The sequence below is a fragment of the Heloderma suspectum genome, chromosome 14 (genome assembly GCF_057233095.1).
Source record: "Heloderma suspectum isolate Gila_16-S chromosome 14, 16-S_ref, whole genome shotgun sequence".
Classification (NCBI taxonomy): domain Eukaryota; kingdom Metazoa; phylum Chordata; class Lepidosauria; order Squamata; family Helodermatidae; genus Heloderma; species Heloderma suspectum.
In genome coordinates this window covers 5,085,148-5,109,214 of record NC_139471.1, presented here as the reverse complement: position 1 = coordinate 5,109,214, position 24,067 = coordinate 5,085,148, and the positions used below count along the sequence as shown (strand labels likewise).

The 24,067-nt window shown below is 47.2% G+C and overlaps 1 protein-coding gene across 1 annotated transcript in view; it reads left to right on the top strand.

Moving 5' to 3' along the window:
* The window catches only part of NSMF (NMDA receptor synaptonuclear signaling and neuronal migration factor), a 56,876-nt gene extending 34,245 nt beyond the window's left edge, over positions 1-22,631 (top strand). Inside the window, exons 8-15 of the mRNA XM_084821454.1 lie at positions 2,101-2,222; positions 2,845-2,928; positions 7,302-7,335; positions 8,329-8,399; positions 9,245-9,324; positions 10,074-10,176; positions 12,767-12,842; positions 14,795-22,631. Of these exons, the coding sequence (XP_084677580.1) occupies positions 2,101-2,222; positions 2,845-2,928; positions 7,302-7,335; positions 8,329-8,399; positions 9,245-9,324; positions 10,074-10,176; positions 12,767-12,842; positions 14,795-14,892 (668 nt within the window). The 3' untranslated portion in view covers positions 14,893-22,631. The remainder of the gene's footprint in view (positions 1-2,100; positions 2,223-2,844; positions 2,929-7,301; positions 7,336-8,328; positions 8,400-9,244; positions 9,325-10,073; positions 10,177-12,766; positions 12,843-14,794) is intronic.
* Positions 22,632-24,067: the final 1,436 nt, after the last annotated feature.

Here is a 24,067-nt window from a genome sequence, read left to right as displayed (position 1 = left end):
ATCAAATTTGCAGATGACACAAAATTGTGCGGGATAGCTAATACTTTGGAAGACAGAAACAAAATTCAAAGTGATCTGGATAGACTGGAGCGCTGGGCAGAAAACAACAGAATGACATTTAATAGGAATAAATGCCAAGTTCTGTACCTAAGAAAAAGAAACCAAATGCACAGTTACAAGATGGGGGATATGTGGCTCAACAACACTACAAGCGAGAAGGATCTTGGAATTGTTGTCAATCACAAGCTGAATATGAGCCAACAGTGTGATGTGGCTGCAAAAAAGGCAAATGCCATTTTGGGCTGCATTAATAGAAGCATAGCTTCCAAATCTCGGGAAGTACTAGTTCCCCTCTACTCAGCACTGGTTAGGCCTCATCTGGAGTACTGTGTCCAGTTCTGGGCACCACATTTTAAGAAGGATGCAGACAAACTGGAGAGGGTTCAGAGGAGGGCAGCAAAGGTGATCAGGGGACTGGAAACAAAGCCCTGTGAAGAGAGACTGAAAGAACTGGGCCTGTTTAGCCTTGAGAAGAGAAGACTGAGGGGAGATATGATAGCGCTCTTCAAGTACCTGAAAGGTTGTCACAGAGAAGAAGGCCAGGATCTCTTCTCCATCATGCCAGAGTGCAGGACACGGAATAATGGGCTCAAGTTCCAGGAAGCCAGATTCTGGTTGAACATCAGGAAAAATTTCCTGACTGTTAGAGCGATACAACAATAGAACCAATGACCTAGGGAGGTGGTGGGCTCTCCCACACTGGAGGCACTCAAGAGGAGGCTGGACAGTCATCTGTCAGGGATGCTCTGACTTGGATTCCTGCACTGAGCAGGGGGTTGGACTTGATGGCCTTGTAGGCCCCTTCCCTACTCTTCTGTGATTCCATAAGCAATTGGTGGGTGGCTGAAAGGGGATGTGGCCTTCTGTGGAACCCCCAGCAGGCCAGATTGGAGCCACCAGAAGGCCAGATTTCATCCCTGGCCGGTGTTCTGCAGCCCTGGCCTAGATGGACCAATGGTCCCACTCACTATAAGATGGTTTCATGTGTTGTTGACATACTCAAGGTAGCTGTGACTGGCAGGCATTTCTCCTCTGTGTGTGTGTGCGCGCGCGCATGTGCGTGTGATGTTTCTGGAGTCCAGCGTCCCAATGATAGCCAGATTCATTCCCAAATCGAGTCGGGGATTAGGCAAATGCTGTTGCTAACCAGGGGGGAGTCAGGTTCCAATCTGAAAAAAAGGCAATTTGTAGTCAGGTGAGGGGATGGTGAGAGCACAGACCAAATAAGTTGTCTTAAGGCACAATCCTATGCATGTTTAGACAGGAAAAAGTCCTACAACTCCCAGCACTCCGCAGCCAGGAATGCTGCGAGTTGTAGGACATTTTTCTGTCTGAACTTGCGTAGACTTGTGCCTTTAGTTGTGATTCCCAAAAGCGTGATCAGAACTCAGGTTTGACCTGACCCAGAAGGGGTTATATGGAGCTACTGCGCGAAGAGCCAAGATCAGAGCCGATATGTCCTGTATAAGGCCAGTTAGCCAGCACCTGGTCTTGCTTTTTGGTTCGAGAACAGATCTCTTCATGGCTTTCTCCCTGATCGTCTGTAGCAGGGGTGCAGAAACTCTTTCAGCCCGAGGGCCAAAGACAGAAACTCTCAGCCCGAGAAGCCCTCGGGGGCCGTGTTCCAGAGGCGGGCATGGCCAAAGTCAAAAGGGTCAGAGCCAGGCGTGCAGCAGATATGTGCATACTGTGACTTAACTCTTCCTGCCAGGAGCTAAGCCTTAGCAGAGGCATCTCAGCCTTTTAGAACGGGGGTGGGGGGATGATGCGCAAAACCCAGGAAACCACCAAATGATTGGTGGTTGCGGGGAAAGGGCCAAGGCCATCTGGGGAACCCAGGAGGGCTGGATTTGGCCCCCGGGCCTGAGATTTTCCACCCCTGATCTATAGATCCGCTTAGGGCGCAGTCCTATGCTGCATGTTTAGACAGAAAACATCGTACAACCCCTACCACTTTGGGATATATGGGGCTGTGTGTGTGTGCATGCGTACAGGTGCACAAGGACCCTTCCAATGCTGTTGCCACTGTGCACCCCACAGGCCATGAGCTTCAGGATTCCTGCTGCGCGCTTGACAAGGGTGTCGACTTGAACTGGGAGGCAGAGAAAGAGCTCGAAGCTGCGGCCTGCAGCGGAGAGGACTTCATTCCGCCCAAGATCATGGTAAGCGATACACAGGGCGGGCGCAGGCCGCTGCCCAGGGCAGGGGTGTCAAACCGCTTCCATTTTGGAGAAGCTCTCGGAGGCCACGTTCCAGGGGTGGGCGGGGCCAAAGGGGGTGCAGTCCAAATAAAAGGGGGTGTGGCCAAAAATACCAGCCTGCCTTAGCTTAAAGTTTGTCCTGCCGGGAACAAAGCCTTCAGAGAGGCATTTCAGCTTTTTGGAAGGGAGAGGAAACTGCACAAATGCCGGGAAACTACCAGATGATCAGTGTTCAGGAGAAACATGGCAGGGATGGTGGAAGGGGGCAGAGCCTTCTGGGCAACCACATAGGGCCAGACTGAGGCACCAGGAGGGCTGGATTTGACCCCCGGGGCTGAGGTTCCACAGCCCTGCTATAAAAGAGGAGACTGGACGCCCAGCTCTGAATGATGGTGTAGGGCCAGATTTCCTCAGTCTACAGGGCTTTGGCCTAAATGGCTTTTGAGGTCCCTTCCAGCGTAGTGGAAAATGTCCCCTGGGTACAGAATACGGCCTGCACACTCAGTGTTTGCTGCACCCGCTTGCTGCTCCCATTGTACCTGTTCTAATCCTCTTCTTCCTTCACTTCTTTTTCCCCTTCCAGCTCATTTCCTCCAAGGTGCCCAAAGCCGAGTACGTTCCGACAATCATCCGCCGGGACGACCCATCCATCGTCCCCATTCTCTATGTAAGTCTGTTTTGGGGGCCGTCTTGGTAAATGTTGTGCTTCAGAACAGCCCAGACTGGAAGTGGGGGAACTCTTATCTCGGTTATCTTTCTAGCATGGCTGATGCTGGTTTAAAGTTTCTGGCCCTGAAGTCCTCGCATGAATCCTTATGCCTCAGAGTGAATATTGGATTTGTGCCACTCAGGGTCTCCTTCCATTGCCGTGCAAGGTGCACCGCACCTAAAAAAGATACTGTAGAGTTGGAGAAAGTGCAGAAAAGGGCAACTAAAATGATCAAGGGGCTGGAGCATCTCTCCTATGAGAACAGGTTACAACAGCTGGGATTGTTTAGCTTGGAAAAAAGGGGGTAAGGGGGCATCATAGAGGTCTACAAAATTACGCGTGGTGTGGAGAATGTGGAGAGGGAGACATTTTTTCTCTCTCTCTCAAAATACTAGATCCCGGGGTCATCCTATGAAGCTGATTGGTGGGAGATTCAGGACAGGTCAAAGGAACGGCTTCTTCATACAGTGCAGAATTAAAGTATGGAATTCGCTACCACAGGAAGTAGTGATGGCCACCAGTTTGGATGGCTTTAAAGGAGTGTTGGACAAATCCTGGAGGAGAAGGCTATCAATGGCTACTAGTCTTGATGGCTATGTGCTACCTCCAGTACCAGAGGCAGTGATCCTCTGTACACCAGTTGCTGGGGAACATGGGCGGGAGGGTGCTGTTGCGCTCATGCCCCGCTGGTGGGTTCCTGGTCGACAGCTGGTTGGCCCCTGTGTGAACAGAATGCTGGACTAGCTGGACTCTTGGTCTGATCCAGCAGGGCTCTTCCTATGTTTATTTATTTATTTCATTTCATTTCTATACCGCCCAATAGCCGAAGCTCTCTGGGCGGTTCACAAAAATTAAAACCAAACAACACACAATAAAACAATTTAAAATATACAGAACATTAATACCACAATATAACAATTGTTGTTGTTCAGTCGTTCAGTCGTGTCCGACTCTTCGTGACCCCATGGACCACAGCACGCCAGGCCTTCCTGTCCTGCGCTCTCTCCCGGAGCGTGCTCAAGTTCATATTCATTGCATCCGTGATGCTATCTAGCCATCTCATCCACTGCCGTCCCCTTCTCCTTTTGCCTTCAGTCTTTCCCAGCATCAGGGTCTTTTCCAGGGAGTTTTCTCTTCGCATTAGGTGGCCAAAATATTGGAGCTTCAGCTTCATTATCTGTCCTTCCAATGAGCACTCAGGGTTGATTTCCTTTAGGATGGACTGATTTGACCTCCTTGCAGTCCAGGGGACTCGTAAGAGTCTTCTCCAGCACCACAGTTCGAAAGTATCAATTCTTCGTCGCTCAGCCTTCCTTATAGTCCAGCTCTCACAGCCATACATTACTACTGGGAAAACCATAGCTTTGATTAGACGGACCTTTGTCGGCAAGGTGATGTCCCTGCTTCTTACTATGCTGTCTAGGTTGGCCATAGCTTTCCTCCCCAGGAGCAAGCGTCTTTTAATTTCATGGCTACAGTCACCGTCTGCGGTGATCTTGGAGCCCAAGAAAGTAAAATCTGTCACTGCTTCCATTTCTTCCCCTTCTATATGCCAGGAAGTGATGGGGCCAGATGCCATGATCTTCGTTTTTTTAATGTTGAGTTTCAAACCAGCTTTTGCACTCTCCTCTTTCACCCTCAACAAGAGGCTCTTGAGATCCTCTTTGCTTTCTGCCATTAGGGTGGTATCGTCTGCATATCGGAGGTTGTTGATAATTCTCCCAGCATTCTTAATTCCGACCTCTGATTCATCCAACCCGGCATTTCTCATGATGTACTCTGCATATAAGTTAAATAAGCAGGGTGACAATATGCAGCCTTGTCGTACTCCTTTCCCAATTTTGAACCAATCGGTTGTTCCATGTCTGGTTCTTACTGTTGCTTCTTGACCCTCGTACAGGTTTCTCAGGAGACAGGTAAGGTGGTCTGGTACTCCCATCACTTTCAGAATTTGCCACAGTTTGTTGTGATCCACACAATCAAAGGCTTTAGCGTAGTCAATGAAGCAGAAATAGACGTTTTTCTGGAATTCTCTTGCTTTCTCCATGATGCAGCGAATGTTGGCGATTTGATCTCTAGTTCCTCTGCCTCTTCTAAACCCAGCTTGTACTTCCAGTAGTTCTCGGTTCGCATACTGCTGAAGCCTAGCTTGTAGGATTTTGAGCATCACCTTGCTGGCATGTGAAATGAGCGCAATGGTGCGGTAGTTTGAACACTCAATATAACAATACAACCACAATAAAAATAAAAATAAAAAAATAAAAGGTGAAGACCTTTTTATTTTCCCAGGCATTTTAGCATTTTAGCTTTCTAAATTTTTATCTTTGCTGTTTTAAATCTGTATTTTAAACTCCTGCACTGCTGCTAGGTTTTATTGTGGCAATATAACAATACAACCACAATAAAACCTAGCAGCAGTGCAGGAGTTTAAAATACAGATTTAAAACAGCAAAGATAAAAATTTAGAAAGCTAAAATGCTAAAATGCCTGGGAAAATAAAAAGGTCTTCACCTGGCGCCGAAAGGAGTACAATGTAGGCGCCAGGCGAACCTCACTAGGGAGCTCATTCCAGAGCCGGGGTGCCACAACAGAAAAAGCCCTCCTCCTAGTAGCCTATGTTCTTATGATACAACCTTTCCCCACCAAACCTGTGCCTGTTGGAATTATTTGTTCGTGCATTTCCGGTTTTGTAGCTGTGCTCATTCTGCTCGGACTTTATTTATTGCAGTCTTTACCAACCACATCTCATTTTAGATAGTTTACAAAAGTAAAAGTAGTTTACAAAAGAATTAAACACACAGATCGTGAGGCTAGTTCAAACATAGCAAATGGACCTGTGGGAAGCCAAAGGAAATGGATACGATTTCAGTGAACACCAGAAACATGCCAGTGTTGAGGCAGAAATGTGCCGCAAAGGGGAGCTCATCCCACAGGGAAATCCATAGGCTGTGGCCGTGTAATATGCGTGCGGTAAGGCACCCACTCAGTGACCTGGCAGCTGCATTCTGCGCTAGCTGCAGCTTCTGGACCAGCCAAACCATACCACTAGGAATGTCAGAGAAATGACAATGGATTCAAATTACTTTGGATTTCTGGGAATCTGATCCTCGGATTCCAGAGCAGACCAGGTTTTTCGAGTCCCACAGATTCCGCAGACTTGCAGGCCATTTTTTTTACTTTCCGGAATTTTACACACACTTTGTCGTGCAAAAATACAGAAGTTGCTGGAAAATAGAGTAATACATACACAATTTAAACACACACACACACTTTCTACGTCTCTGATCTCTCTTCACCTTCTGCTGCGTAGCAGTCTTTTTGGTGTGTGCACTGGGCTCATGGATCGCATGCTGAACTAAGAAAAATTCGCAAAATGCCTCATGCCTGCGAAAGTTCCGTAGATGGTGGCGGAATTTTTTGTGTGGCTTTCCAAAGCAGGGGGAAATCCAAATCTGTCGATGCGTATTAGCGCCTTCCAGATGAGCTGGGTCTGCGACTGGCCATGATGGCTGGGAATTATGGGAGTTAGAGTCCCAACACGTCTGCAGGACATGAAGGTGGGGAAAGTTGCTCTAAGCAGTCTACATACAAATTGAGTGTTGCGTGTCTAGCTTAGGGGATACTTTGGCCAGTCCTATTGGGTTTGAGCCCTTTTTCTGGCATTTCTCTCATATGGCAGGAGCTGGAGACAGTAGAAGCCAGAGGCGGAGCAGTGAATTGGCTCTGGATTTCAGTCAGAACTCTAAACTCCTTTAGAGTTCTGGCTGAAATCTGGAGCCGATTCACTGCTCCACTGAAATTGGAGCACCTTGGATAGCTCCTTTAGTGTTCTGGCTGGTTCTGACTGAAACCCAGAGCCGATTCACCACCCCACTGACATCGGAGACACCAGCCTCCACTGGCTTTTATAAAGATTTGAAGGTATTATTATTATTGTTATTTCATGTATTATTATATTTCTATACCGCCCCATAGCCGAAGCTCTATTGTTATTATGCTTGTTATGCTTGTTATTATATTTATCATCATCAGTAAAAATAACCAAATAATAATAATAATAATAATTTACTTCAGCAATGTATATTACATGGTGCATAATAGTGTGCTTTGGATGTTTATACTGCTTCCAAAACTGGCAAGACCTCTTTGAGCAGAGCTGACAAAGGAGATAAGTACATTAAACCTTGCAGGCAGCAAAGGCTCTGTCAGACCATTCCAAATTCCTGTACAAAGAAAGAAAGTCTTGTCCCGAGCTTAACACAGCGGGTTCCTGAGCCTTGTTGACAGATACAGTCTGGAATGTTTAGCTGTGCCTCTCTGTTTACTTTCAGGACCACGAGCACGCCACCTTTGATGACATTCTCGGTATGTGAGTGTTTGGTAACAAAGATGAATGGAATGAGGCCGGGCTGTGTGTGTACTGCTGGAAGCTTTGGTTGGAGTCATGGGGTGGGCTACAGGGCTTGGATGCAAGGAAAGGGGGGAATCTCTGTAGACTTCTTCACTCCCTAGAGCTGCCTTCCTTAACCTGGTGCCCTCCAATTCCTTTGGCCTCCTCCCCACCTCCTCTTCTGCCTCCTTCCCCCTCCTCCTCCTCTTCTTCTTCTTCTCCTTCATCTTTGTCTTCATCATCGTCTTCTTTGTCTTCTTCTGTCTTCTTTGTCTTCTTCTGTCTTCTTCTGTCTTCTTTGTCTTCTTCTTTGTCTTCTTTGTCTTCTTCTTTGTCTTCTTCTGTCTTCTTTGTCTTCTTCTGTCTTCTTCTTCATCTTCTTTGTTTTCTTCTTCTTCATCATCATCATTTGTATTTCTATACTGCCTTTTTAAAGCCAACCAAGGCAGCTTACAAACATTTTGGAAAATAACCCATAATCAAGTAAAAACATAAGAAGACATTAAAAACCATAACAATTTAAAAAGCCAAATGAAAAAGATGCGTCTTGACCCCTTTCCTAAATGCGGAGCGAGCTGGACGTCAACTCCCATGTCATCCCTCGCCATTGACCATGCTGACAGGGGCTGATGGGTGTTGTAGTCCAAAGCATCTGGATAGCTTTAGGTTGGGGAAGGCTGCTTTAGTGGCTCTGTAGGTAGCTTCAAATGTCAGTGCTGGCTCCAGGAATTTGGGGGCCTCTCACCCTCTGTGGGTGCTCACTCCAGAGTTGAGGACGTTGGGTTCTTTTCTGGTCTCACAGCCCAGCAAACAGCTGACCTCAGCATCCTTCCTCTGGAGCCTGCCCTCAACAGACAAGATCCAGCCCTTTCCATCGAGCTCGGGACTTCTTTGCCATGCTTCCTCTCCCCAATGTGCATGGCTGACATGCTTCTCCTCTCTCTTCCCCCTTTCCTGTTCCTCCGCAGAGGAGATCGAGAAGAAGCTAAACATCTATCGGAAGGGCTGCAAAATTTGGAAGATGCTCATTTTCTGTCAGGTATGTGAGTAACTCCTCAGAAGGTGGCCCGTTCCTCACTTTCTCACGCAGTGGCTGTGCTTGCCTCAGCTTCCTGCAGGCACAGACCTCGAAGAAAACTACCTCTCTGAAAGAGTGGCGGATAGTGACAGACTGCTCTCATAAAGCTCTTCCTTATTTTATTTATTTATTAAATTTATTAATCGCCCATCTGGCCAGTCACCCAGCCACTTCCTTCCCTCCCCACCTCTAATTTATGAGACAGGCTTGACTACACTCTGTCATCTTCTAGGCCTGGACCATTTCCCGGGCAACCACTGACACCAGGTGCATTTGTGGTGTTGCTTGTTTTATGAAGAAGGTTGGAAGGTGTATACTTCCCTTCCATTTCCACCCTGTTCCCTAAAGGCCTAGAAAATGTGTTCCCTACCCACTCTGGCTTACACAGGACTGGCTGTTCTCTTCTTCTAAATGCCACAGTCCTTATTTATCTCTTTATCCCATGAGCCTCTTTCAGCATCGTGGCCAGGTTTGATTTCGAGAAGCTCTCCGAGGCCTCATTCCAGTGGCTATCGGCATCCAAATGCCCAAAATACGAGCATATTGTAGCTTAAAGCTCATACTTCCAGCGACCGAGCCTTAGGAGAGGCATTTCAACCTTTTAGAGGGGGGGGGGATGACGTAAAAGCCGGGAAACCACAACATGCTTAGTGGTTGTGGGAAGTGGGTGGAGCCAAGAGAAGGGGCGTGGCCTTCTCGAGAGCCCAGAGGGCCTAATTTGGCCCCCAGGCCTGAAGTTCTACATCCTTGATATATGGCAAGCACCAGACCATTTGCTGCAGGCTTTTCCTCTTTTGCTCTTACAGGGCGGCCCAGGCCACTTGTACCTTCTGAAGAATAAGGTTGCCACCTTTGCAAAAGTGGAAAAGGAGGAAGACATGATCTAGTGAGTGAGAGGCTCTGGGGCTCTTTACGTGGAAAGGCTTTCGGTTTGTCTGGTGTGTTTCTCATCTGGTTGTGTGTCTTTCCCATGTTTGGAACTCAGTCCGGACTTTGCCCATTCTGAGAATCTCAACTTTCAATTAATAATAATAATAATCACAATAATCATGTTTTTAAGGTAATTCAAGGGTCTTTATAGTTGTGCTGTTGAGCTGGATTTGGTAGGGCAGGGATCCCCAACCTTTTTGGGTTGGTGGGCACATTTGGACTTTTGAGAGAATGTTGCGGGCGCTCTCACAAAATGGCTTTCCCACTCATAAAATGGCTGCTATGTTGGGCACAGCTGGTTACAAAACACTCATTTCTCGGAAGGCAAACTGGTGAGACTAAAAGAAAAGCAGCTTTCCCCAGAACCGAAGTCCAAGGCGGAGGTGGGGTCTGCGGTCCAAAACACAAAACCACTCTTTGGAACCCACATGAAGATGGCGTCAGAAGGCGGCTCTTTGCTTTGCAGCAAGAGGTGTCCATGGGCACATCGGCACCCATGGGCACCATGTAAAAGACCCCAGTGCTAGGGGAATGCTCTTCTCCCTGGGGCGCTGCACGAGTTTGCTCAAGTGCCAGGACTTCATTCTTGTTAGTGACGTAACATGCGTGCCACCTCGCCTTTAGTGCCTCCTGCCAGGAAAATACTGCGGGTAGACTCTTGAAATTTGAAGTGCAGCTAAAGCGTTCTTCCGCCTTGTTTTGCAGTTTCTGGAAGCGCCTGGGCCATCTGATGAGCAAGCTGAACCCAGAGCCAAACGTCATTCACATCATGGGGTGCTACGTGTTGGGGAACCACAATGGAGAGAAGGTGAAAGAAAACAACCTTTTTCTGCCTTGGAGAGATTGTTCTTCATGACTGCGCTCTTCTTCCTTCCCTCTCCTTCCCTCTCTCTCTCTCTCTCTGCTCCTTCCGTCTTTACTTCTTGTGAAAGATGGTGCTGTTTCTCCTCGACCCCAAGAGCTAGGCAGAGGAATAGGTAATGCTAGCAGTCTGGCCCTCTTGTTCTCCATGCTGTTTCTTTCTGTCTTTCTAAGGATGGGTGCAACCTTGTGTAATTCTGCTTTCCTGCTCTAAGAACATTTTTTATCATCATCATCACCCCGCCTTTTTTCCTCTTGCAAGGAACCCAAGGCGGCTTACATGGCCCTCCTCCTCTCCATTTTATCCTCACAACAACAACCCTGTGAGGTAGTTTAGGCTGAGAGTCAGTGACTGACCCAAAGTCACCCAGCGAGCTTCATGGCCAAGTGGGGACTAGAACCTGGGCCTCCCCAGTCCAACGCTCTAACCATTACACCGCACTGGCTGTTTAACATAAGAAGAGCCCTGCTGGATCAGACCAGAGGTCCATCTAGTCCATCCGGCATCCTGTTCACACAGTGGCCGACCAGCTGCTCGCGGGAAACCCACAAGCAGGACACAAGTGCAACAGCACCCTCCCGCCCATGTTACCCAGCAACTGGTATTGAGAGACATACTGCTTGTGATACTGGAGGTATCACAATACAGCCATCAGGACTAGTAGCCATTGGTAGCCTTGCCCTCCAGGAATTTGTCGAACCCCCTTGTAAAGCCATCCCAGTTGGTGGCCATCACTGCATCTTGTGGAAGTGAATTCCATCGTTTAACTCTGCGCTGTGTGTCCTCTAGTGAATCCCTGCTGAGACTTCTCGAAGCCTTCCTCTCCCAGACAGCACAGTGAGGAAACCTATTTGAGCACTGCATTTTAAACGAGGAACAAACTGATCTGAAGAGCTGACCACAGTCCCAGGAGAGGAGGAAGGGCGTATGTACGGGAAGTACGCCAAAGCCAGTTCTGGAGCAAACAGGGACAAACTGAAATGCTACCAACAGCTGGTGTAAACATAGCCCTGGAGACTTCCAATGTGGTGGGTTGCTCTCAAGGGAGGGCGCAGAAACATAGGAAACCGTATGCCAGGTCAGCTTGTCCATCTAGTTCAGCATTGCCCACTCCAGGGCATTGAACGTCTTTCAGCCCAAGGGCGGAATTCCACTTCGGAGAAGCTCTTGGGGGCCACATTCCTGTGGTGGGTGGGCCAAAGGTAAAATGGGCAGAGCCAAAAACCACCAGCCTGTTGTAGCTTAAAGCTCTTACTGCCAGGAGAGAAACCTTAGGAGAGGCATTTCAGCTTTTTAGAGAACCATGCAAAAGCTGGGAAACCAGAAATGATCAGCTGTTGGGTGAGAGGGGATGGTCAAGGTGAAGGGGGTGTGGCCACCTTGCTACTTCCTCCCCCCAGATGTAGAGGGGAGGGGCTTTGTCAAGCCAGCTGTGGAGGGTCTACAGCAGCAATGGAACAAGGAATCGGAATGTCCTATTTTGTCTAATGAATGGACCGCCGTTTTGGCGTCTGTATCGGATATCTCTATGGATCTCCGGTTACGCTGTATTCAGCAAAAACCTTTGTTGCGGATCTATTGGACGCCACAACGTCTCTTTAACAAAGGTTTGTCAAACCCGTCCAATTGTTGGCGGTGTAATGCAGTTAACTCTTATTCACATGTTTTGGAAATGCCCAGTTGTTATTCAGTTGTTAAGTCGTGTCCGACTCTTCGTGACCCCATGGACCACAGCACGCCAGGCCTTCCTGTCCTCCGCTCTCTCCCGGAGCGTGCTCAAGTTCATATTCATTACATCAGTGAAATGCCCGGTAGTTGCCTCCTTTGGGGAGGAAGTTATTATACAGATAAATTTTGTATTGGAAAGCTCTTTAAAATTTACTGACGTACATGTTCTCTTAAACTATTTACCTGGTTTTGGAATGTAACACACGGTCAGCGTAAATGGATTTTTGTGCTCTCTTGGCTGCTAAAAGACCGATACTACGATGCTGGAAGGATAAAAGCTCACTGCCTATAGTGCGATGGGTTGAAGGCTTAGCAGCACTAGCGACATTTGGAAGAGTGGTATATAGGTGTAACTTGCAAATGGACTTAGATTTGGATATCTGGTCTGCTTTTACTGAAGTTTATGTGTAATCTATTCTTTTTCTCTTTTTCTCTCTCTAGAATATTGTAATATTTGCAACTGAGGATTTTAGAATACATTGTTACATTTTTAATTTGTTGGTTTTATTAAAACTCATTAAAAAAATTGATTACAACAAGCCAGCTGTGCAGGACCCCTCCTGAGCCAGTGCCTGCCAGGCGTGATATACACTCCCTCCTCCCCACTTTTCAGGAGACATCAGGAGACACGTTCCTGCTGCCCTGAGTTGGGCCGGGGCTCCTGTCTCCACTCCTCGGCAGCGGCTGCTGGCTCTGGCATCGCTGGGCACATAAGCCCCTCCTCCCTCCCTTGTCGCACATGCCGGCCCAGTCAGCTATTCCCTATGATCGCAGACACCAGTAACTTTGGAACACCTTTGCCTTTCAGCTGTTCCAGAACCTGAAGAATCTAATGAGCCCCTGTCGGGTTACCTTTGAATCTCCGCTCGAACTCTCTGCTCAAGGTAAATGCTGGGTTGGTGGGGCTGAAAGCTGATTTGCCGTTCATGTGCTGCTACGGGCATTGGCTGCGGTAAGCGGGTCAGCGGTGAAGGGGAGGTTCAAAACATCCTGGCGACAGGCTCTGTGATTGATGGTTGATCCTCCCTGCCATTTGTCTGCTGCGTACCTTCATAGAATCACAGAATAGTAGGGTTGGAAGGGGCCTACAAGGTGATCGAGTCCAACCCCCTGCTTAGTGCAGTAATCTAAGTCAAAGCATCCCTGACAAATGGCTGTCCAGCCTCGTCTTGAAGGCCTCCAGTGTGGGAGAGCCCACCACCTCCCTAGGAAATTGGTTCCATTGTCAGATTGCTCTAACAGTCAGGACGTTTTTCCTGATGTTCAGCCAGAATCTGGCTTCCTGTAACTTGAGCCCATTATTCCGCTTCCATTATTTGGAGGCGTCCATCTCACGCTTGTTTACGGCAGCACCCTTTCCACAGCGCTGTGGAAAGGGTGGATGGCTTTCTTTAAGAGCAGCAGGGCCTCTTTGTCCTGGTAACGGATTCCACATAAACTTCTTGCCCTATTCAGGACACCGTTTTGAATTCATCCAAGAGTTTATTCTAAGATGAGATCTTTTTTTTATCCCCAAAGTTAGAGGAGGAAGCATTTGTTAAGCTGCGTTTATTAAGGCTTCTCAGTGCTGAAGGCTGAGTCATTCCGAAGTGCCATTGCAATGCATGGTGGGAAATCAGTTTGGCCATCTCCATGTGTTTCAGCCCCCAGCATGCACCTTTCTCCCTGCAGGTGATGACATGAGACAGTGTAGCTGGTGATGCTTTGGTATTTGTGGATCTCATTCATTCTTTGTTTCCCATTGGACAACACCACAGTCAAGACCCGCCTTAGCTAAGGTTCCCAGTGGTTGCTCCAGATGCAGCGCCTGCTGTTTTAACTACTTTGGGGCAGCAGCAAGACACTGTACAGGAATGGGATGCTGTAATGAACACCATTAAAATCACAGCTCTGAAATCACAAATACACAGTGGATAGCATCCGGTGCTAGTCCAACGTAGAGTAGACCCATTGAAATGAATGAGAATTTAGTCAAGACTAACTTAAGTCCAATATTTTTCAATGGGTTTACTCTACATAGGACTAATGTTGGATACTACCCAATAAAATGCAATGAAATTATTGCAACACCAGGAAACGGATGTCACATGTACCTATACACCAAAAGGTTGTGCGAATAAATACATCTTTAACTCGTGCCTGAATGACAACAGCGTCTTTTAAACAATACAGTGCCTTTCAGTGTTCACAACACTTTACAAAATAGAAGAGGACAAGGGTGCTTCAGGGTTCCCGGTCAACATCTGGTTGGCCATTGTGTGAGCTGAATGCTGGACTAGATGGACCCTTCGTGTGATACAGCAGGGCTCTTCTTATGTTCTTATAAGTCCCTGCCCCAAGGAGATTACAGTGTAAAACTCGACACAAGGGAGAGAACAGTGAAAGGGGAGGGATAACAACGCAGGAGTAAACTAGAGGCAACGGTGCTTTTATTTCAGTGACATATTCCTAGGCAAAGTTGCAGTGGGATATGGGCACGAAAGGGCTGTTGTTTTTGTTGTTATTATTTATTTATTAATTTATTACATTTATAACCTACCTGTTTTCCTCTTGCAAGGAACGCAGAGTGGCTTACATGATCCTCCTCCTCTCCATTTTATCCTCACAACATCCTTGTGAGGTAGGTTAGGTGGAGAGTCCATGACTGGCCCAAAGTCACCCAGTGAGCTTCAGGGGTGAGATGGGACTAGAACCAGGCCTCCCCCGTCCCAGTCTAACACTCTAACCACTACACCACACCGGCTCTCCCAAAGGCTTCACAGAACAGGTGGTTTTGTAGGTGTTGACGTACCCTTTCTGCATGGAGTTGACTTGGCCTTCTCGCTTCCGCTTCCAGGGAAGCAAATGATTGAGACTTACTTCGACTTCCACCTTTACCGCCTCTGGAAGACCCGCCAGCACTCCAAGCTTCTGGATTATGACGACATCTTATGAGGGCGATCGACGACACAGCCCAGTGTGGCTGAGTTTTATCGGAGCCCTAGTGGCTGAGCTCCGTGCGGAGAGAGACCTTTTCACGGCCGCAGGAAAGGCCTTTGGAGCCCAGCGGTGTGGCGGGGCTAAACAGGCATGTTGTCGGGCTGTCGAGAGATTCGGAGGGGGCAGCCTGCTACGCTCAAGCCAGCACGTCTGCCAGATGGAGGGAGTGCTGTGAAACGGGACGGGACGGGATATCCTCATGGGACTGAGCTCACTGAGGTCACAAAGGGCCAAACTCCACTTCAGGTCCTTTTAAAAAGACATTCCAAGCTCAGGTTTTCTTAACTACAGAAACTCAACTGATTTTTTTTTTTGCTTCCCTTTTTCTTGCGCTACTAGATAAGCCGGGGGAAGGCATCATCTGTGTGCAAAACCCCACTGTTTCACGCGCGGACGGTGTCTCTCTTTTGGAGGCAAAGTCCACCATGCTCGACCCTGTGCGCTTTGAGATGTGTGGCCCGAAACCTTCGCACGGATCAGAGGAAAACTCAAGACTTGTCTGTTTTAATGGGGGGGGGGGGGAACAAGTGCAATTTTTATATGAATAGAAAGAATATTTAATTAGCTGTTGCCGTAAACACACACCAGTAACCAATAGATGAGATATTTTTGGTCTGCTTGAAAATATATTTGAAATAGTAATATATCTTCTGTAGACATATCTATATATATCTATATATATATACATATATATGTAATCACCAGCAGGATGGATTTTTTCACACGCTTTTTTGCAGACCCGCATGTCTGCAGCGTTTGATTTGGTTTCTGGTTGAGCTGCAGAGGGACACTTTAACTGTAGGTTCCCTCGTCCGTTGTTATTTCAACTTAGGAGCCATCTCCTTCTTGGGAGCTTGGCAAAACTAGGGGTTTGCAGGCCGTTTTAGTTTAGAAATATGGCAACATGGCCGAGAATGATCTTGGTCAATTCCATTTACAAACTAGAACTGAATAGCCATGTTCAACAGACTCTCTCCCTCTTGCTGCACTTAACCTTGCTGTTTTGTTTTTTCAAACGATGGATTTTAATACGTTGACTGCTCTATAGGAGGCCAGCAACGGCAGGTTGATTTCGGAGGGAAAGTCCTCTGTGTGTAGTACAGAATTTCAGCACCAGGGTATGGTCCCCTTTTTTTTGTGTCTTGGCACAGAGAGGAGAATTTGCCAACGGTTAATTGGCAAAATTGATCTCCGCTGTAGCTACATATTGGGCTTGTCTGTTGTCTGTGGGTGGTCGTAGTGTGGAAGATCCAGATCTGTGCTCATTACCTTTTGGAAGAAATACTTTGAATTAGCTACATGTAGGGTTCTTTTGTCTTCTACCTGTTCAGGTGACATGAATGTCCCAGGAAATCTGCACTCTCCGACAGAGGTGTGGTCTCCCTGGTTATTTTGGGTGGAGTCTACAGTAAAGTACTTGAGAGATTAACCTGTTAGCCTACCCCCAGTTTTTCCTATTTCCTAAGAAGATTGTGGAGTGAAAACAAGTATAAACTATAAATCTTCCTTGTGGTAAACTTTAGCCAGTTAAAGTGACAACCTCACTATAATGCCATAACCCCAGTTTGGTGGTGATATCCATCCATCTATCTTTGTGATTTGTATTGCTGATGGTCACCACTTGAGCAGAAAAATGAATCTCAGCCCGCATTTTCTGTCTATAAAACCAGTCCAAGAAGGTGGTTTAGAGAGCAAATTACATGGCTTGAATACAAGCTGTGACATTCAAGATATGGCTCTCCTTTAAAAAAACATGCTTTTAAAAAACATGTCGTTCAGATTCTGGAATTTTCCTGATCGTGAAATTTTTTTTAAGACATTTTTTGGGGGCGGGGGAACTGAAGTCTTTTGGGTAAATCCAATAATAACAGACCTCTACAGTCCCAAGTGGGGAAAACGTGTAAAAAAAAAAAATCCCTGCCCTAAAAATGTTAACTATAGAAGCTGAAACATGGAGTCGTTGGAAATAATAATTTGAGAACAAAGGGAGGCAGTTTATTTGGTAGAGGTAACACTTCCCCGTGGACAGTTTGCTACTTTATTTTGGAAGACCGCGGGGTGTGTGTGCGCGTGCGTGCGGGGAACATGTCCCTTAATCTGGCTTTCGTTATTGGTGACTAAGTTAAGCAAAAAATTGTACAAGACTATTTTTTTAAAGTGATTTCTATTGTCTCCTCTCAGTTGTGCCACTAGGAGGCATCAGATGCTTCTTCCGTGGCACAATACCGCTTCAGACAGGTGAGGGGATACAGTCAGCGCATTTGTATGTGGCTCTTTTCCTACGCGGAGGTGCATCTCCCTGTACAAGAAAGCATGTACAGAGACACCGAGTCACGTTTGCAGCACAGCGCCTGTGTGTTGTGCCCGTGCCTTCACGGATTGGGAAGCCAGTATGCATAACGGCCGTCCAGTCCGTGCACCCACTTGCATCACGCTTCACGTGCAGACCTGAGACTTTGCCGTGGCAGGTCAGATCAAAGGTCAGTCGAACCCGGCACTCAGTCAGTCTCCGGGGGATGTGATGGAGGCAGTCAATCTGTGTTGTTTCTCTCCAGTGTCTGATTCTCCATTTGCCTCTGAACTTGGAGGTTCAATCTGTCCGGGTCCATGTATTTATCCTCTTAAAGCCCTGTCTGCTAGTGGCTATTGCAGCATCTTGTGGTAATTAACACGTTGCATGTTACATTTTTTCCTTGACTATCAAAGGGGAAGAAAGAGTGATGTGTGGAATGTCCCTTAGATGCTGCCCTTCGTGCGTGTTGCAGAACTATGCCAACGTTGTCCTTGAGAACCTCCAAGGAGAGGGAAAGCCTGTATCCCTCCCTGGGCACCTTTTTCTGTTCATGAACTGACTGCTGCTTTTGCAGTTGGAAAGTGTTTCCTTATGTTTATACCAGATCTACCTCCCTGTAATTCAAAGCCATTGGAACATGTCTTCTCTCAGTGGACAACGGGAACAGCACTTTCTGGCATTTTCTTACAACCCCTACCTACACCTTCTCTTCTTTAGGGCATGCCCACTTCCTTCACATTTTCTTTATGGACTGTCTTCTATAGCCTCTTTTGCAATGTGTTGTGACTCTCTCTCTCTCCTGAGTCCTTTCCCAATGGTCATCGTATCCTTCCCAAAGTCTACTAATTTAGGGCTGAACTCCATGTTCCAAAAAAGGTTCACCCTGGAGAGATATGTATGCCACTTCCTCCTTCCTTTTTTTTTTTTTTTTGCCATTGCACAGCATTTGGGATTCGGTCCATTTCATTTAAAAGGAGAGAAACAAGTTTCTAGTCCTTAAGGATAGGAAAATAAGCCTGAAACGTTGCAGGCAGTGTCTGGTGTTGACTCTGAAATTGGAGGGTGGGGGGCTTGGGAGTGGCTGACCTTGGTTTCTGAGGGGGTGGGATGTCCGTGCCCTGTATAGCTCTCATCCCCTCCGTATGACTCGTGGAAAAAGAACAGTTTTTATGTGAAAAAAGTAAGCAAATATACAGAAATGTGATCATAGTGCCTAATTTGTACAGCTTGCAAAATTCACCTTTTCTTGGAATGGAATGTGTGTTCCCCTTGGGGCAGAATTGGTTTTTACTTTATTAGTGCGAAGTACACTAATAATCCTGTTGATTGTTGAAAAAGCCACAATGGTGCAATTTAAACAGTCCCCAACAGTCCTGTGTCTAGCACATGATTCACTATAATCCCCATGTCTTTCTCAGAGGTGCCGCTGAATATTTGTAGCCAATGGCCGTTTCAGTATGAATCACAGACCCTATCAAATACAGTTTGTTTATTAGTAATAATCTTTATTCATATGCTGCATAATGAAATCTGAAGTGCTTTATGGATGGAAAATCCCTGCAGGCTGTCAGTCTGTGAGAAAGAGTGTGTGTGCGTGTGCACGTGTGTGTAACACACGTACACACACACATACAGAGAGAGAGAGCACTTTTCTTCAAAATACATTCTCAGTGGTTCACAATGCACATTGAACACTGAACAAAAGGCAGGGGTCCCCAACCTTTTTGGGCTAGTGGGCACATATGGAACTTTGAGAGAGCTGTTGGTGCTCTCACAAAATGGCTGCCAAGCAGTGGAGCGTGCCCATCTGTGAAATGGCTGCCATGGTGGGCACGACCAGTCACAAAAGACACATTTCCCCAAAGGCAAACTGGTGAGACTAAAGGAAAAGTAAGTTGCCCGAGAACCGAAGTCCAAGGCAGAGTGGGGGTCTAGGCTCCAAAACACAAAACCACTCCTTTGGACCCAGATAAAGATGGTGCTGGAGGGCAGCCCTTTGCTTTGCAGAATGCCAACCTCCCAGTTAAAAATAATAATAATAATAATTTTAAAAATCTTAAGAAATAAAGTGAAAGGCAGGGAGCCTGGCGGGTACTAAGACAGGTTTCTGCAGACACCTTGACTTCCTCTTACACTGTCACTTCAGTTCCCAGTGACATGAACCTCGTACAGCCACCACAATCCCATCTCTTTGATGCTGGAGAGCCCTCCCAGACATCTTCGGGGTTTCTGGGCTAATGCAGATGCCTCCTGCCGTTCTCCGGAGAGGGTTTTGGTAAATTCACATCGGCTGCGTCTATGGCTGTGCTACCAGGCTTGCTCAGAAATGCCTTATTAGCAAGGCAGAACGAAAGGCACTTATTTTGCATGACTGCCTTTGACACAACACAGCAACATCCAAGTGCACCGGGTGGCAAGATTGGTGCTGGGCGCTTGCTTCCCAGTTCTCCGCTTCTGAGAAATTATACACATCCTTCACACGTGAACACCTCCTTTTTACTGAGTTAGATCACTGGTTTATCTGGTCCAGTACAATCTTGTGAGTAATGTCGGCTCTCCAAGAGAAATCTTTTTCCTAACTCTGCCGCCAGAGATGCCGGGGATTGAATCTGTGATCTTCAACATGCAGAGGATGTGTTCTGCCACCAGGCCACGGGCCCTTCTGTTAGTGCTGGCTACCTACAGAGCCTACATGGTAGGCTGCATTCGTCCTGATGTCCCAGTGTGCAGATTTCTATGCTCTGATCCCGGGAGCCAGGAAGCTGCGAATGGCCAGCTCATTTAGTAGTAGTGAACCTAGGGAGGTGGTGGGCTCTCCCACACTGGAGGCGTTCAAGACGAGGCTGGACAGCCCTCTGTCTGGGATGCTCTGACCTGGATTCCTGCACTGAGCAGGGGGTTGGACTCGATGGCCTTGTAGGCCCCTTCCAATCCTACTATTCTGTGATTCTATGAACCCTCTTTGGCAGAGGCGGAGAACTTCAGACCAAGGCATCAGATCTGGCCTGCCTGGGTTTCCCTAGATGCCACACCCCCTTTCCCCCCAAACTGATCGTTTGATGGTTTCCCTGAATTTGCACATTTTCAACCCATTCTAAAGGGTTGAAATGCCTCTCCTAAGGCTGAGTTACTGGCGGGAAGAGCTTTGAGCTACAAAATGCTGGTATGCTTGGTCTTGTTGGGCCTGCCCCTTTTGCTGTTGGCTGTGCCCTTTGCCTTCAGCCCCTCCCACCACTGAAACGTGGCCCCTGAAAGTTTCTCCGAAGTTGAATTTGGCCCTTGGGTAGAAAGTGGTTCTGCACCCCTGCTGTTTGGTCACTTTATGCTCCTCGTGGATGGCAGTTCACTTAAATTCTGCACTGCAAGCTCCATGCTGGATTATAAAGCCATGCTGGATTGTAAAGCCGAGAGTTTCAGAACGTTGTCCCGAGCCTAATCTTTATTTTTCTTTCAATAACTGAGGGGTTTGAGCAGTGGATGTCTGACAAGGTAGCATTTCTGCTCTTATTATATCTGGTAGAAGGTATTGTTCGTTGCTGACCAGAGAGCTGGACCGTAGCACGGATTGTTGTTGCTCTGGCCTTACCCATTCCAGTAAATAGCAATAAGATATTGGGGGTCTCCTATGACAATAACTCAGTTTTTTCTTACTTTTTGTCCCTCTGTGCAAGTCCATTTTGTGAGGGTTTCCCCCCCTGTGTTTACCATCTCGATCCGCAGGAGGACGGCAGCCTCTTCCCACTAAATGGGAATAGTGCATTGGTTCCAATGCCAGTAATGATTGGACAGGCAGAAGATTAGATTTGGACCAATTCGCAGATTTCTGGATGCACGGATCCTGACAGCTATGCTTACTGTTGCTGTGTCCTGGTGCCACGCCATTTTTGGCTGCGAAGGGTGAGCACTTGAGCAGATCTGAGCATCTCATGACTTCCCCTCTTTGGCTCGAGAGTGAGATTGAGGCCTGGGATGTGAAGGCATTTCTGTAAGATGTATTTCACAAATGTGACCACCTCGGCTAAATGCCCTTGAGGTGTCCCAAATATTTAGGAAATTGGAAGGCAAGATTAACCACTTAGAGATTTTATTATATTAAATGGTATATAAGTATTACCAATACATGAATAAAATGAATCCACAGTGGGGATGCTGATAAGGGTGGAATTCTGATGAAGAATATCAGGCTAATATATTGATCAGTGGTTTTTATTAATAATCAAAGTATGGATAACGATGCCCCATCTTGTATGGGCCACATCTGGCCCCCACTGCGACCAAAATTTGCAGTGCTAAAAAAGGGCGGTATACTGCTGTGGATTGGCAAAAAGGTCACATTTAGCTAACTTCAACTATTTATTGCTGTGTAGCGGTTTGCCACCATTTTTTTTTTTTGCCACTACAAATTTCAGATATTTCCCCCTGATCTAGATGCTTAGGATGATCTTCCTTGGCTAGGGGAGACCTGCAGGGAAAAAAATCCAGTGTGGTGTAGACTTTAGAATGCCAGGCAATGACCAAGTAGCCCCAGGTTCAAATCCTCACTCAACCATGGAAATCATTGGATGACCTTGCAGTCAGCAACTTTCAGCCTAACCTACCTCACAGAGTTGTTGTGAGGATAAAATGGAGGTGTGGGGGGACTCTGATGCTGCTCTGAACTTCTTCAAGGAAGGGCAGAATAAAAATGTAACAAATACAGATAAGGGAAAACACACATTCTTCATTGCCATGCATTAGAGAGTTTTGGATAGTCATGGATGAAACCTCTGGTACTGAAGAGCTTTTGCAGTTTGGGCTGCTTTGTAGCTTCCAGCTGTGCTTTTGGTGAAAGGCTGTGATCCAAAGAATGGGCATACAAACTTGGATACAAACTCTCGATGCAGTTGGAAGGTTTGCTTGTTATTTTTGACATGACTTTTAGCTGCTGAAGAGACAAGCCACCCTTTGAATGGTGGCTTGTCTCTTCTGCAGTGAGAGCAGCTGGAAACAACAGCCTTCCAGCAGTGTGTGCAGTTCTCTCCTTTCAGTAGCGGCCACTGACCTCAGGGTTATGGGGTGCGGTCTGTGAACATAAGAATCATCTTGTCGGATGGTACCAAAGTCTGTCTTTGCTTCCATGATCTTTTTGTAAGCGCCCAGTACCTCTGACGGAATCAGAGTGCTGGATTTTGGTATGATCCAGCAAAAAGGTTCTTTGTTTCACTAAACCTTCTCCCTTTAGTGTCCTTAAGTCTAAGACTCACTTTATTGGTTCATTGCCAAGGAGGCCATCTTCTGTCTGCCACTTCAAGCTGGGCCTCTCATCTCCTGTCTCACTCCTCTGTATTCCAAGCATCATTTCCCCAACAAATGGACATTTCTAGGTTTTAAGATGTGATTTAATAAAAAGAAACCTTGAGGATGATGGATATGTTGCTCTTCTTTTCTCTTGTTCGTCTCCCACCCTTCAGCTTGTTCCCATTATGAAAAAAATCTGTGATGCTCATCTTCTCCAGAGGTGCAGAATACCTTTCACGCTGAGGGCCGTATTCCATTTCAGAAAAGCTCTCGGTGGCCACATTACAGTGGTAGGTGGGGCTGAAGGCAAAAAGGGGTGAGGCAAAATACTAAAATTACTAGCATATTTTAGCTTAAAGCTCTTCACCTAAACAGTTCTTGCCAGTAGCTAAGCCTTAGGAGAAGCATTTCGACCTTTTAGAATGGTCGTGTGTGGAGAAACCTGCACAAAAGCTGGGAAACCACCAAATATGTCAGGGGAAAGGGTGCGCGGCCAGGGGAAGGAAGCCTGGCCATCTAGGGAACCCTAGAGGGGCCAGATTTGGCCCTTGGGTGGGCCAAATATTCTGCACCTCTGTGTTAAAACAGCTCACGGAGGGGGGACATTTAATGCCAATTTCACGTGCAGACCTATGCTTTTGGTTGGTAATGGCTTTTCTTGGTTGGAGCCAGTGGGGCCAGAACAGCACACAATTGCCTCTGTCCGCAATTCCCCTGTGCGGTAAGCCAGCAAAATTGTGGTCTGGAGCAGCTATCTGGGCAGTGAGGTATTCTCAGCTTTTAGGCTGGCTCTTTGGGACAGGAAGGGGTATAAAGGACTTCCTGTTTGGGCTGGGGCATTGTCTGAGCCACAGTGGTCTTTCTGGTTCTGGTGTGTTCTTTGGCTCTGGCTCCTGGCTTGGTCCCCTGCCTCTCTGGTACAATTCCTTTGTTCCTGCCTCCTCGAACCCCTCAGCTGCCTTCACACACCTGACACTGGTTCACATGACACCTTTCCCATCTGTATCCCAGTTCTACACCCAGCATTTGTGTCTTCAGTCTGACAGTTGACTACCATTGAGACGGTGCCATCTCCTCTGTTCTCTGCAGCCAAGGCCGGCCCAATTATTAGGCTGAGTGAGGGGGTCGCCTCAGGTGGCAGCAAGGTATTGGAGGAGAGAGCTGTGGACCTCACAGCCTGCCCTTTGCCCCCTCAGCTATTTGCTTTCTTCAGGTATGCTAGAGGATGTTGTCCCATTGACAGAAGAACAAATCAACTGCCAGTCCATTTGGTTTTTGTACAGGGAATGGGAGGGGGAAACATAGGAACATTGGAAGGTGCCTTAGACTGTGTCAGACCCATAGTCCATCAAGCCGAGTATTGTCAACACCGACTGGTAGCAATGGCTGTCCAAGCTTCAGGCAGGAGTTTTTCTGTCCTACCTGGAGATGCCAGGGATTGAACCTGGGACCTTTTGCATGCAAAGCAGGGGCTCTACCACTGAGCTACGACCTCTCCTCCTATTTTGTTCTTCACCTCAGGGAGCAAAATGTCTTGGACCAGCGCTGCCTGCAGCCCTT